The sequence below is a fragment of the Eleginops maclovinus genome, chromosome 20 (assembly GCF_036324505.1).
Source record: "Eleginops maclovinus isolate JMC-PN-2008 ecotype Puerto Natales chromosome 20, JC_Emac_rtc_rv5, whole genome shotgun sequence".
NCBI lineage: Eukaryota > Metazoa > Chordata > Actinopteri > Perciformes > Eleginopidae > Eleginops > Eleginops maclovinus.
This window is the reverse complement of record NC_086368.1, coordinates 19737544-19752452: the sequence shown is the minus strand read 5'-3', so window position 1 is coordinate 19752452 and position 14909 is coordinate 19737544. Positions and strand designations below refer to the sequence as shown.

Sequence of the window (14909 nt, the reverse complement as noted above, 5' to 3'; positions counted from 1 at the left end):
CACCTTTAGACAGTGCCACAGTGACTTATATTAATCAATGGTTTATGGCAATGTCATTAGCCCCTGGTATCTGATTAAGAAGATGTATAAAGGGGATGTTTCTGCAGCTGGAGAAGCAACTGCTCTGTGCATGATCATGAATTCGTCTACAAGTTTAAAAATGCGCCTGCCGGCGCTTGTTCTGGTGTTTGAGGTTGTTATGCTCATTCTTTTTGCTCTTTTTGTCACTTATGATGACAATGCCAATGCAAGGCTGCAGAACAATGAGACTAACCCAATGGAGAATTCTTTGTATCGAGACTATCCCTACTTTGCTGATGTACAAGTGATGATCTTTGTAGGCTTCGGCTGTCTGCTCGCCTTCTTCAGATTTTACGGCTTCAGTGGAATGGTCTTCAATTTTCTTACAGCTACATTTGCGATCCAGTGGGCAATCGTGATACAAGGTTTTTTCCAGTTTTACTATGATGGTAAAATTCACCTGGGAGTAATCAACCTGCTGAATGCAGAGTTTGCCTGTGCTGTTGTGCTCATCTCTTTCGGAGCAGTGATTGGGAAAACAAGTCCTGTTCAGCTGCTGGTTATGGCTCTGCTGGAAATCCCTATATTTTCTGTGACAGAGTGGGCTGTATTGAAGTACATAAGGATCACTGATTCAGGTGGCTCTATACTTATTCACCTGTTTGCCTGCTACTTTGGTCTAGGTGTGACATTTGTGCTGTACCGCCCGAGCCTGAAAAAGGGACATTCAAATGAGATCACCAGCTATCAATCCGACATCCTCTCTGTGATGGGGACCTTGTTCCTCTGGGTGTTCTGGCCTTCATTTAACTCTGCTCTGACCCTCAAGGGTGACGATCAACACAGAGCAGTACTCCACACTTTTATAGGTCTGAGCTCATCCACTATCACTGCCTTTGCTCTCTCTGCAGTGTTCAACAAGAAAGGCAAGCTCACAATGGCGGACATTCAGAATGTGACTCTGGCAGGGGGTGTGACTGTTGGGGCTTCTGTGGATATGATGATTTCCCCTGTAGCCGCTTATGCCCTGGGCATCATGGGCTGCACCGCCTGTTACTTTGGATACAGGTACCTGACCCCCTTTTTGGCTCAACGCCTGAGGATCCAAGACCAGTGTGGTATTCACAACCTGCACGGACTCACTGGCCTCATTTCATCCACAGCAGGGATCTGTGCCATCCTCCTCGCTACAGAGGAAACCTACGGGCCCAGCATGTATCAGATCTTCACCCATCGTGCGCCTCCGGTTGGAGACCCAAAGCTCCTTGAGCTGCAGAAGCTGATTCCTGGGCTGAAGCCGGGCTTGGGTCGTACTGCGCAGGAACAAGCCCTCTACCAGGTGGCAGCTATTTTTGCCACCATCGCAGCATCTGCTGTCGGTGGGCTGCTCACTGGTATGGTCTTAAAGCTGCGCTTCATGGCTTCCCCATCCGACAAGGACTGCTTTGATGATGAGCTCTTTTTTGACGTGCCGTCTGACTTTGACAGAGGACACCAGGCCCTCATAAGCTATGATGAAAAGTTAAAAATGAGCTCTATGGACACCAAAGTCGCCTCAAAGAACCTGTCAGAATAAATCATTGCATTTTAAAATGTTTGTCACTATGTGAAAATGTAGAAAATTACACTTGTTTGGAATTGAACTTGGCTGTTTACTGTTGTAGGGAAAATTTGAGTTTTTTCATGAAATTGCAAAGGGCAAGTAAAAGTTTAAGATATAACAGTTATTACCTGGGGAGATATGTACGGTAATGTAATTTGTTTTGTATATTTCCTTTCAAATAAACGGTTTTAGGGAAGTCAACAATGTTTTTTTGTAATACTTTTTTTTTTAAACATTGTAGCATGAGTAAATATCTGCCTCATTTAATTTATTTGTATCTGATCTTAAATGTATAACTAAGGGTAGCTCACTGCTTACTGCTGCATCGCTTTGCTCTTTAGTATGACAAGCAAGTTAGCAGTGACATAACACCAAAAATACTGTATATCATAAATAAGTGATCATAAAGAGGAGTGTTTGAAAGATAGTAAACACATTGAAAAGTATAAAACATGACATTTGATAATGCAACATTTTAATGTAACATCTGAAATCGCCTTTTAATTTTTAGACCCAGTTGAGAAGTCCATAAACTGTGTACCATGACTACAAGTATAGTTAGAGAATAATCCTTTAAGGGTTCATTTGCAAAAACAGATGTCTTCCTTTTTATCTGTTTTCCTTATTGTTTGTGTGTAAGCTCTATCGGTTAGATAAGATATCTGTCTTTGTTTCATATCACATTTATTATATTTTTATTGTGCAGTCAAAGGAGTATCAACAAAACGTATGTTGTTTTGTGAATTCAATTGAATCTCCTTCTTAATCGAGAATTTACTCAGCATTCAACCGTTGGGATTGAATTCATTACCTCCCATGAGATATCTACTCATCATCAGTACAGTAACAGCACATATATAGAACGAATGAGCTAAGATATAAAAGCATTAATTAACAGGTTTTATCTGGAGGTTTACCTGAATATATGCTACTGTAAAAAGGAAACATTCGATTCATTAACAAGCCAGCAAGAGTAAGAATAGGTTATTGACAGTATTTTACCGTCTCCAATACTTTTTTTTTTATTGCTCAGTTCCTTTTAAAAGATATATCACAACCCCCAACTATCTCTAATACTAAAATAGTTACATGACCAACTCATGAACTCCTGATAATGACAGGTCTCAAGCCAACCTTTCTGGTGATAAAGCGAAGCTGATAAACTATTCTGTATTTCCTTTATCAGAAAGGTTATTGATTTACTCTGTAAGCAATTAAGTCTTTTATTTACTACTTAGTGTATCTAAAGATTAGTGAGACACTTTAGCTTCTTATTGGACCTTACTAATGTGTTTCAGTTTATAAAAACGTCATTATGTCCATAAAAAGATCATGTCGTTAGTTACAAAGCTTGAAGAATTTTCTCTATTAGCACTATATGTTGTGTTAACTGATCTAATATTCCTTATCTAATCATGGTCATTGGGAAAGCAAAGTTCTAACAAATTTCTACGTAAAATGCATTCTATTTAACGTTTGTAACTCCAAGAGTGCTGATATACTTTGAAGCTGACTTCATCATAATGTTTATGTGAAAGTTATTTTAATGGAAAATGTATGTATACTAGTGATAAGTAATAATTGGGCGTACTAAATGAGCACATACATCACTTTTAACTGTAACTGTAAAATCATATCATCCTTTCACCTTATTAGTAGAAACAGTTGAAAGATTTAGGTCTTTGTACTTTAAGACTTTTCATAAAATGTCATTGTTTGTCTTTTTTCTCTATAAGAATTAAATTGTGATTGTATTATGTGTGTTGCATGACTGATCTAAATCCCTGATTATCGTTATGATTCTGAATTATATTGTGCAGTGATTTAGAAATGTCACACTTTTTCAAATAGTAGTGATTAAAAGAAGTAGACGAGGAAAGTAGACGAGGAAATGCAATCCCTTTCTCAAGTGAGTCATCATAAATAAGATGTATGATGACAAATACAAAGTACAGACTTAGATAATTTTTTCCCAAGAAGTCGTTTTTTTCTGAGAAGCCTGAAGGGATGTAGAACAATATTTTTGAAATTCATGTGTTGAAAGCAATAAGTGACCTGAAATACCTTCAAGATTCAGGAAGGATACCAATAAGGAGAAGGTGCTGACATTTTCAGTGTAACACTTTCTCAGTAATCAGACGGTCACTCTTATTATCTTGGTACGTTCAGTTATCTGAGCTTCACCAAGATAATTTAGTGGGCTTTTTTGACATTCATCCCATGAAGGGGGGAAACTCTCAGTCTCACATATACATATGAGCATGAATTTGTATAATCAAAACTGTTTTGAATGGAAAACCTAAAACTTAAGGCTACAATTTTGGGTGGAGAAAAAATAGACATGTGAGGAACATTTTTACTCAGCAAAGTATTTTAGTCATTTAAACATCTTTAATAATCCATGGTTCTCATGTCCATACCGGCTATACAATTAGAAATCCCACTGTGCTGTAGCTTTGAAAAAATATAAGTATTTAGGACATTTACAATTAAATGCTTCATCAAAACCAAAACAAGGGAAGTCCAAAAATGTTGGAAACTAGATACATTTCATTATTGTGCCTGAGCCACACCTGCACTACTTCACCACAGAAGGGCTGTGACAGACATCAAACAGTGCCCTCCTGTGGTGGTGGGTCAGCCTGCACAAAGAGTATTGATGGCGGCTCAGAGATGGTTGGCGTAATCTTCTCCGCTGTCTGCAGTGTTGACGGTTTTGGCGCGTTGGTTTTGCACAGAGGCATACAGATCAGACACATTGGAGACGCAGTCAGGGTTGCCTTCATCTTCCTTCTCTGACTCTGGGGGCTGCTCTAACTGAACTACGTCTGAGTACTGTATCTGTGGAGAGCTGCGGCCCGACGGTGGCCTGGGAGCCTTCAGGGTCAGGTTAGCATAGCAGTCCTGAGTTCTGGACTGGAGGGAGACGCAAAACACAATTATGTTATGTCACCACCAAACATAATATTCATAGGTTTATAGTGTGGCAAATGTATGTAATATGATCTAGAGAAACCTGTCCGGACAACAATCATTTGTACATCTTTCTCAAAGACTTCTACCTTTCAAAACAAGCTCAAACACTCTACCTGCAAGTCAGTATTGACCCAATGTTGGCCCCTTAAAGATGAAGACTGTTGGGGATCAACTCCTGTGAACGAAGCTGTGCCTGCAGAAAACAACATCACACTGTGATAGGACACAGTTGAAGGCATTGAAGTGAAATAGACACGTGTGAAATGCACTTACTTGTCGTGTTGAAGCCAATATTTCCATAAATAGGATTATCTTCCATCTGTCTTTCGCTCAGTCTGAATTTGGACACAGTAAAAGGATATTTGTTTTTGTTTTTAAAGTATATATTCACTTTTTGACAATGCAAACCATTATAGAGGAGATGATGTTGCCTTTTATTTAGGCTACATACCTTCTTCTTGTCCTTTGTTTACATAATCCTTTTCCTGTTGCAGTATGAAAAAAAGATTCACCATCAGATACAGAAAATATATTTTCTTTCATTGGATTATAAACTAGAAATTAATAAAATAACTGTACCTGAGCAACATTTTGACACACAGAACAAAATATTGCAAGCTAGTGAGAGGACCAGCATCCCATTGATAACCCAGAACAGCGACTGATAATGACACAGCACACAACTTAAGGTCCAGTCTAGAGAAACAGAGAAAATTAATAATATTTATAATGGATCATTAAAAAAGAACTGAATACACACTCCCAGCATGGTTTTACTAACATGAATATGCTTGTTGGATTTGTTTTCTCCACCAAAAAGTTATGCTACTTCATTTAAAAAATCATCAAATTAGATTGAAAAATCCAGAATCAACAATATGGATGTGCAAATATTTTTACTTTTTAAAGTTGAACTGTGACCAGTCTCTATATGTCCTAAGTTTCCATCCTAACCACATTTGAATTGTTTGAGGAAACCAAACATGGAGACAGCCTCAAAACTGTAGTGGTGAAACCAATGGGCAGGTATGTTGCAAACTGAGCACTTCTTGTTCACAAATCTCTTCCTGAGTCCTATATGGCTGGGTTAGTCACACAGAGTGCAATGGTAGCTGAGAAAAAGGTTTGTTAGAAAGATAACACAGAAGTGGTTCCCTTGAGCAACAGATTCACACCGCATTGGATGTTGCTGCTCAGTCGTCTGCTGCAGAATATGTGGTTTTTACTGACACCCTTCCACATGTGAACGTGTTTTTGCACAATGCAGTAGGTTTCTTTTGCAGGAAGACATGCTGAGCAAAATGTACTGGATGCATTTCCTATCTAAAAAAAAAATCATTTTCAGGCCTTTGTTTCAGTCCGACGTACCCAAGTAGACTCACATTTCACTGAACGTATCCTGCATATCTTGTCAGTACACTTTCTTCATCCTTCCCACAACATTTAAAAGAAAATTCACATTCAAAACCTTTTGTCCCTTGCAATCACTTTTTCCATCACAAAAGTATCTCGGACTCTGATGAGAGATAAAGAAGTTGATGAAAATGTTTATGCACTTATTTTCACAAATGTAGCTTTTCCGCCCTGCATAAGACCTATAAATCTACAAGCGTGTTATCCCTGCAGTTCCTTATAGTTATTTTTGAATATTTTAGGATACGTTTTATTTTCTGCCAAAGCAAATAACTGATGTCTCCGGGTCTAAAAAAACCCAGACATACAAACAAAGACTCACCATGTCAGTCTAGCCAAAAATAACATAACTAAAATCAACTAATCAAAACATCAATAAATGTCAAAAATTAATGTACAGAATATATAAATCCATTAGGTATTTAAAATCCCAAGCAAAGCATCCTGGCAGGATATTATTCCTTATGGCTACCTTTCATTTGTTTCGGTTTAAGTGTTATTTGTTTAATTTGCATCTGCTTCTAGTTTATTTAATATAATTAAGTAATGAGACAAAATTGTTCAGGTGAAACCAGTGGTGGTGGATTAATCAGATACTTTACTGCTAATAGCATGTAAAAATGTGTTACCAGTCAAAGCCGTATTTTGAAAATGTAAGTAAAATTTTCAATAAACTCCAACATAATGGGGATCTCTCAAGTCTCCACAACATCTAAATATATCATGTTGACTTAGACGCTTTAATTGTCTCAATGCTTTCTTTCCCGGTAAATGAACTGATACTCTCGCTTCAACCTCATCGTCAATTCAAATTAAGATGATAGTTTCTAGTGCTCTATAAAGACTTACCCTTTAGACTTGTCGTTGTATTGCAATTGGTCATGGCATTGAAGCTTTAACCAGGAACGATCCGCTCTCTTTGTATGTCTCTCCTACCCTACTATAAATGTGAAAGAGACTGCAGCATCTGTGGCATGTTTATCATTTGGGTGTGCTGTTGCTCGAGAAGGACGTTTTTTTTTTTCAAAGGACTGTTAGCACATTGCAGGATGTGTGCTTCTGCAGCTAACCACAAACTTTTTATAGATGAGAATAACATCAAGGTAATACAGAGAGAGAGACGGTGTTTATAAAGAGGGTTTCATCCTCCGATTCTAATTATAATACAATTAAAAGGAATATTATAGTAGAATCAACTTATTTTCACTGAAATTGCAAGAGGAAAATTCCTTGTATGTAATGTTAAAGTAAACATTTGCTGTATATTGTCCCATTAAACTTGTATTGAATAATTGAATTGTAAGAAACACACTTTATTGGGTTGATTCCCCTTCAAACCTCTATCTTCAGGATATATATCATTATATATCATGTCAAATAAAATGATGCATTAACTCAGGGGTGGCCACATTTTTTGGTGTGGGGCTATAGACAGGCCATTGAAAGGTAAACAAATAAATAGTCTCTAAAAAAAGGACACTGACATAGAAAAACTGTGTCTCCATACCAGTAACCCATGTGTCATAGAAACATTATTATATTTCAAAGCAAATACGCATCACTAACAGGTTAGCATAGACATTACAACGTTTTTGTAGTCAGCCAATGTATATATAGGATATAGGACAGAAATGTTATCTCTGTATCTGCTGCTCTTAAATTTAGACTGTGAGCAGCTACGACAAAATAAACTGATTACCTGAGACAAGCCAGGTGTGAAGAGTGAGATATTGTTGATTTATTTAACTTCTATGGTTACCTTCATGAAACGGCAGTAAACCTCTCTTGGTAGGTTGAGCTGCTAATCTTGGGCTGCAGCAGGCCAATATTAACCCTATGTAAAACAATATGGAGGTAGATGTCTCCATGGAGTATAGACCTATTAAAAACTTGCAAACTAGTCTCTTGGATTTAAGTCCTGTCCTGGTATTTAACATAGTTTGGGTATGATGTTTAAAATGACCACAGTTAACCTTTCTTATGCAGACCACTGTATTGTGTCATTATCCATGTTTTCTAATGATCAAGTTGGTGCAGCAATGTGGTTGTCATCTCTACTCTTATCTGATCCTTTTGATTTGTGTTCTGAATACTGAGTGCTCTTAACAATTAAATCATTTGAATATAAAGCCAAGGAAGATAACGATCTAGCCTCTACTATTTTGATTACTTCACTGCGGCTTTGTCATAATAAAATATTCTTACATGCATACTGCACACCTTTTTCTTTTAACATTTGAGATGAAATAATTTCAGTGAAGCGGCCGCTCGGACCTGACACATCCTCCAGCTGCTTCTCAGGTCTGTTTTTACACATCCCACCCACCAACACTGGATGAGTGGCTTCCTGTGAGGCATGTGGGCTCCTATAGGCCAAGTCATGTCCTCCTTCACATCATGATGCACAGTTATTTAAGGAAATTGATCTGTAGACATAGATCTGTGAGTTTTAGGCTTTACCAGAAGAAGCCGTGCACATAAGACACAGAATAGTGTTTTCAAAATGTTTAACATAATGGATTTTAAAAACATCATATCTTAGCAACAGCTTGTTCTGCTTTGTGACACCCTGATCTCTATTCTTTGCTCATAAGATGGTTTTATGGCATTCTGAAAGATGAAAGAAACCGTTTCAGGGATGTTTTCTCTTAAGGTTTCAGCATAAAGTCTGCTTTTGTTGCAATTCAGCTACAGTGACATCTTGAGGTTCATTGGTTTATCCACATCCTACACTGTTTAGTCTTTATTTCTCATGATTTCATTAACTGCCTGAACCCTGATACGAAGTTCACACAAACTTGGAACATCTGAGACTGATTCTTTCTTATTGAATTAGACTCATTATTCTAGAAAACTCTTGTTTTAATGTTTTATAGTGCAATGACATTAAGATTCTATCCATACAGTGATTTTTTAAGGTTTATAACAGCCTATCTTTAGGACTGTCACCTTGACTTGACAATTAGTTTTGAATTTATTGTGACAACATCTGGAGAACCCAATGTTTACACTGTGCAGAATTGCACAATGTATGAAATGAAAGTAAAAAATATGAGCGAGACGTTACACGTTTTATGAAACTAACATTCTCCATGAGTAAAACACAACCTTCAAGCCGAATGCTTGTTCTGCAGTTATATGGTTTGTGTAATGTGTATATGGGACCATATTTGTGCTGACTACTGATTTTCAGACCTTGAGACACATTTTGCAAAGATATTTAACCGTAAGAACATTATTTGTTACTTAAGTCACAACTTAATACTTCATTACATTGAAAATATCTATTCAAACTTCTATAAAATCCTATAAAAAAGTAAACATTTAATAATAAAACCATTAAATTAGGCAAATCTATTGTATTAATACCTGATTATATTAACACCTTGTGTCAGTTCTAATGTCTTTTTTTCCTCTCTTCATGCTTATTTCTGTCATGGAACTATTTTAAATTATTATTTCTAGCTAATTGTTTATATTGTGGTACATTACCTGGAGACGTGTGGTCTAATAACACAATGTATTGTTTAAAAATGTTTTTCAATAAAAATTTAAAAAACATGCACAACCAACCCACTGAAAGTGTGCCCTCCCACCTCCCCTCAGCAGGCGGGTCTACGCTCCTCTTGTCCCGCCTCTTCCCTGCAGCTATCCTCTCCTCTCCTGAACGCTGATGTGTTACTAACTTCAGCCTACAACTCTGCTAAAATGTTTAATTTCGGATCAAAAATGCTGCTGCTCTTCCTCCTGGCCTTCCCATGTGGACTTATGTCCATCGGTAAGTCCTATTTCTTATTTTAAGCAGGCTGTGTGTATGTTCGCGTCGCTTGGGCAACAGTTACAAAAGTTGTTAGATAGCCTCACATATTGACGTGGCATAGTCACACAGCTTTCCACCAGGAGCTAAAAGTGCCTCAGCGCCGCTTTCCCACCTTCAATGTATGGAGGTTTACGTATAAGTGTATTCATGATTAAAAGAGAGTTGTAGCTCGTCTCTTTTGCTCTAAAAACTATCGTCTCGTAACAGCTGCTGGCGTCGAAGCTTTAAACGTAGTAACGTCAGCCGTTAAAAGTGAAGTTGCATTTCACTTTGTGGTCTTCAGAGGTGATTTTAGACAAAGTCTAAAAGTCGTTGTTGATGCAGCAACAGTTAACGCTCCGTCCTGCTGGGACACGTCACCATAGATAAGATGGTGACTTACTGTATATACGTTTGTGTTTCTAAGTTTCTCTTACACTGCATCTCCCAAATACTTGCATTAAAGGGGAGGTTTTATTGTCCTGGTGTTTTTCATTTTTTCAACAGGTAACAAAGTTAGGCTACTAGTTTGTCTACAGACAGGGAAATATAGCAATAATAAAAATGTACTTGTTACAATATGGTACAACATGTACACATCAGCCATTCATTGTACTTTGAAACATTGTGGAAACTGCTCAAACCTAGCAAAATACCACTTCTGAAAACATGTTATTTATTGAATGTTTTGGTGAATGGTCTTACCAGTGTGAAATATTCAATCTCTACCATGGACAAAAGTTATAACTGAAGAGAAAATAATATTGATTCTTTCATTTTTGTACATCTACACAACCAACCAGTAAGGACGGTGTGAAATCGACAACATAAAATGCCTTGATACCGACAAATTGTGATTTATTTGGTGGATACTTGGGATATGTATAGGCATTTGTACAAGCTATACACATACAAAAATGTATGTGATTAGTAAAACCTTAGACCATCATTCGATGATCTAATAGGGTAGTTTATAGAACAGTTTGCTCACCAAAAACTGTTATAAAAGTGGTAGCTGGGAAATACACAGGCCAGGAAAACACAGTGCATAAGTATAAGATGGTCAATACTCAAAATTAGACAGTATAATCTATATCATTGTGTCGTCTCCTGGCAGGCCATGTCTCTGCAGACTCGGACTCTGCTGAGGACCTTGCTGAGGACCTTGCTGAGGACCTTGCTGAGGACACAGAAGCTGCAGTAGATGAGGAGGAAGATGAGGAAGAGGTGCTCGTTGAGGAAGATCAGATACAACCATCGGTATGTTTAAATCTTACAGCAGCATATAACCATTAGATATACATGCAGATGATGAAGTAACAATGTCATGTGACATTTCTTCTCAGGAAGGAGATGAAGACGACTCTGATGACGGAGCAGATAAACAGATTGGGTCTCACCCTGATGCCGACACCACCATCCTCTTTGTGACAGGAGAAGGTAGGCTTTAATTTAACCATCATCCACCTAGCTATTGTTTGAAGAGACGACGCATCTAATAACTCATACTTTATTTCTATTCATGTTTTAACATTATATTTATTTGTTGTTTTCATTAATTTAGAGTTTCCTGCAAATGAAATTGTGAGGTTCCTGGTTGGTTTCACCAACAAAGGAAGTCAGGAATTCACCGTTCAGTCGCTGGAGGCCTCCTTCCGTTACCCACAAGACTTCCAGTTCTACATCCAGAATGTAAGTTTGAGTTGAAGTAAATGAATAAATATTATTGACACACATATGCTCCACCATTTAACTTTATCTTATACAAAATAATGTAATAATACAATTATTTGTTGACTTGTTTTAGATCACTTAATTCCTATGTGTTTCAAAGTGTATGTTGTGTATAAATGAGGTTCAAATAAATATCTGTATGTGGTTAAAAACAATAAATACCATCAGGCATAATTCTGCTTAGTTAAGACCATTACAATATAACATTTAAAATCCACTATAACAAATATGCTCACTCTGGCAGTTTAATGCAGGTGCATAATACTCATAACATTAAATAATTCTATATCAATCAATATGGTTTTCATGCCCCTGATTTTTCAGTAGAAAACAAGAAAAATCCACATTTGTTTTCGATGATAATGTTAAATGTTTTTTGTAGTTCACAGCATTGCCTCTGAGCACCGTGGTGCCTCCCCAGGCTCAGGCCTCCTTCGAGTACTCCTTCATCCCAGCGCAGCCCATGTCGGGCCGTCCTTTTGGTCTTGTTATCCTCCTAAACTATCTTGACACTGAGGTAAAAAGGATTTACATTATTTATTTATAAATAGCATTTATTATAAGTGGTGGTGCTTGAGGTCTGTTAGGGTTGCTTTGAGAATAGAAGTAGAGTGATGGAGGAAGTATTCTCACAGCCCGACTTAAATGTTAACGACTCATAAAAAACGCATACCTGAAGAAAACAATGTCCGCAAAGCAGTTTGTCTTCATATTTAATTAACAATTGTTTCCATTTTACATAATTGGGATGTTTGGTAACTACTTACACTCATGATTTTCTGCCTGCTGCTGAGCTGTGATTGTTGTTTCCAAGCTATTAAAGAAAGGTGTGATATTTAAGTCAGATTTTCAGTCGCTCCTAAAAATAGTTTATCAAGTTATTCCAAGGTACCCAGAGTCTTTGCTTACTTGTTAAATTTAATGTTTTCTTCAGGGCAACGCGTTCCAGACAGCCATCTACAACCAGACTGTCACCATCACTGAGCTGGAAGAGGGACTGGACGGAGAAACGTGAGACTCTTTTACTGTTCTCTAACCCTAAACACTTACTTACTAGGAAAATAAAAATCAGGTTCAGATCATTGTATTTGTACCCGTAGGTAGATTTGGTTTGCAGTTAAAGACAAGGGATCCATCCACAGACAACAGGCACATTAATAAAGCTTTTCCATATTATTTCACTGCAGAAATATAAGGAACTTGACAAACAATAGGGTAGCAGCAAAAATGATTGACTCAGTAATGGATGAATTTAAATGATTTCTGCTTCTCGGTTTTATGTAACTCGTGTGTAAATGTAATTATTTTACCCCATTATTTCTTATTTGAATCATCCCTTCAAGCTAAATACAGCTCTCTAAAGCTTCACAATTCCAATCTTCACAGACTATTGCAGCACATGTAGGAACCTGTAAAAAGGAGGTGTGAAATTGGCACAAAAAGATTAGTTGTCAGAATTGTGCTGCTGGTGCAAGATGCAGAAACTGTCACTAGTGAATTATTCAAGAAAAATGAAATGTTTTCCATCCTAAAATCTCGAAACCAATCACAACCTCATTGCAGATACTAGATCACTAGAAGGTGATTTTAAAGGGTGCACATTTTGTTGGACTGGTCTTAATGATACAAATGTGCAGTTGATTATAAAGGTAGCTGTTTGCAAGACTATTGTTAATATTGTTTTTATGCAGACATGATTTAGTAAGTGAACTGCAGAATATTACACATTCATTTCATACCATATTCAGCTCGCTTGGTTGCTACAGATATTTAACTAAAATGCATTACAAAGAAGGATTTGAACATAGATAACTAGGACATTTGACCCACCTAGTGGCTGTGTATGTAAAGTAAATTATATCTTCAGTCTTCCACAAGCTGTGCACAACTCAAAGAGCATGGTATGGAAGAACACCATGTTGCAGTTGAAATATTTTTATTGATTTAACTTGTGTAACACGTTTATTAATTTTGTTCTGCAGAATGTTCCTGTACATCTTCCTGGGGGGACTGGCGGTGCTGATGATCTTTGGGGTGTACCAGGTCCTGGAGACGAGGACGGTATGTGTTAGTCTTCTATCAGCTGCATTATTTGGAATACTGGTTTACCAATGCAAATGTGATTAAGCATTGTCAATTCTACAGCAGCAAATGGATTAGAGTGCACATTAGCAAGCGTTGGCATGCATCCTACTCCCTCTAAAACCTTCTCAAACAGGGATACATGGATGTTGAAGCAATGGTTTTAAAATTAAACCTGTTGTCTTTTAACTTGTGTTTTTCAGAAAAAGAGAATCCCAGTGAAAATAGAGAAGGGCACTGGTGGGATGAGCGACGTGGACATCAGCTGGATTCCTCAGGAGACTCTCAATTACATGAGTATGTTCATTTCTTATCCCCAACGTCACAAATAATGACAGTTTAAACTGAGAAGTGATTCATTTGGTCATATTACTGTGACTTGCCATGAAAATAAAATCTGATCTTTACATCCTGTCTTACAGACAAGGCTTCCCCTAAAGCATCTCCACGAAAACGGACCAACAGGGCAGCTGGTACAGATCAATAAAACCCTCCGTTCCCATTCGTCATCATACAGTCCAGCAGGCGTTCAAAGCTAGTTTCCTCACCACAGTAACCCGATTCCCATTTACAATGGAGCAACATTTCCAGTCTGAGCCATGTGCTAAAGTTGTTTGAGTGGATCTCATCCTGCTGCTCTGCCGGAGCCTTGACTGGAGAGCATCCCGGACTGGAAGACCACTTAGACACTAACAGGACTGAACTACAGTTCATTTTTAAAGGGACTTTTTTATCGGTGTGTGTGTGTGAAAAGTGGTCAAAGATGAACCAATAAGTCATTAAACTTTTTATGGAAAAACAAAGTTGCATTGTGGAACAAACTACAAAAGAACGCTAAAAATATCAGACACTGCCTGTACAAATGCTGTCCAGTCAAAATGGTTAATTTGAATATTTATAATCTGCATTTTTAAGCTTCAAAACATTCCTATTCCTCTGCTGAATGAGAGGAATCCCACTCCTCTCCATTGTGTACACATCATTGTGCCTTATCTTCAGTGCTCTGCTTAGCATTAATGCTAAGAAAAACAGAAGATGAAATTGATTTAAAGTTTTCCTCACTACTGCTTTTAACATCCAGTTATATATAGCCTAGGGTTTTTGAAAATAAAAACCTTGATTTTTAGTGGGGCAATGGCAGCTGCAATTACAACCAACGTTAAAACAGTGTTCTCAGGAGGTTTCTCCAGGTTGGTTTACCTTATTTAAAAACAAATAAGTTCTGGTTCTGCAGTCCGTTAGATTGCATACCATTACTTTTTTTTTTTAACAATAAAAAGG

The 14909-nt window shown here is 37.5% G+C and overlaps 2 protein-coding genes across 2 annotated transcripts; both read left to right on the top strand.

The window, feature by feature from the left end:
* The first annotated feature begins 61 nt into the window (after positions 1-61).
* Positions 62-3506, top strand: LOC134883478 (ammonium transporter Rh type B-like). Its single transcript, XM_063911851.1, has one exon. It carries the CDS (start codon positions 83-85, stop codon positions 1595-1597), a length of 1515 nt encoding a protein of 504 aa, XP_063767921.1. The 5' UTR covers positions 62-82; the 3' UTR covers positions 1598-3506.
* Positions 3507-9622: 6116 nt separating this feature from the next.
* On the top strand, positions 9623-14754 carry LOC134882677 (translocon-associated protein subunit alpha-like). The gene is made up of 9 exons (XM_063910529.1): positions 9623-9791; positions 10930-11072; positions 11159-11252; positions 11377-11504; positions 11929-12063; positions 12481-12557; positions 13529-13607; positions 13832-13925; positions 14051-14754. The coding sequence occupies exons 1-9, from the start codon at positions 9722-9724 to the stop codon at positions 14113-14115; spliced, it is 885 nt and encodes a 294-aa protein (XP_063766599.1). The 5' UTR covers positions 9623-9721; the 3' UTR covers positions 14116-14754.
* The last annotated feature ends 155 nt before the right edge of the window (positions 14755-14909 follow it).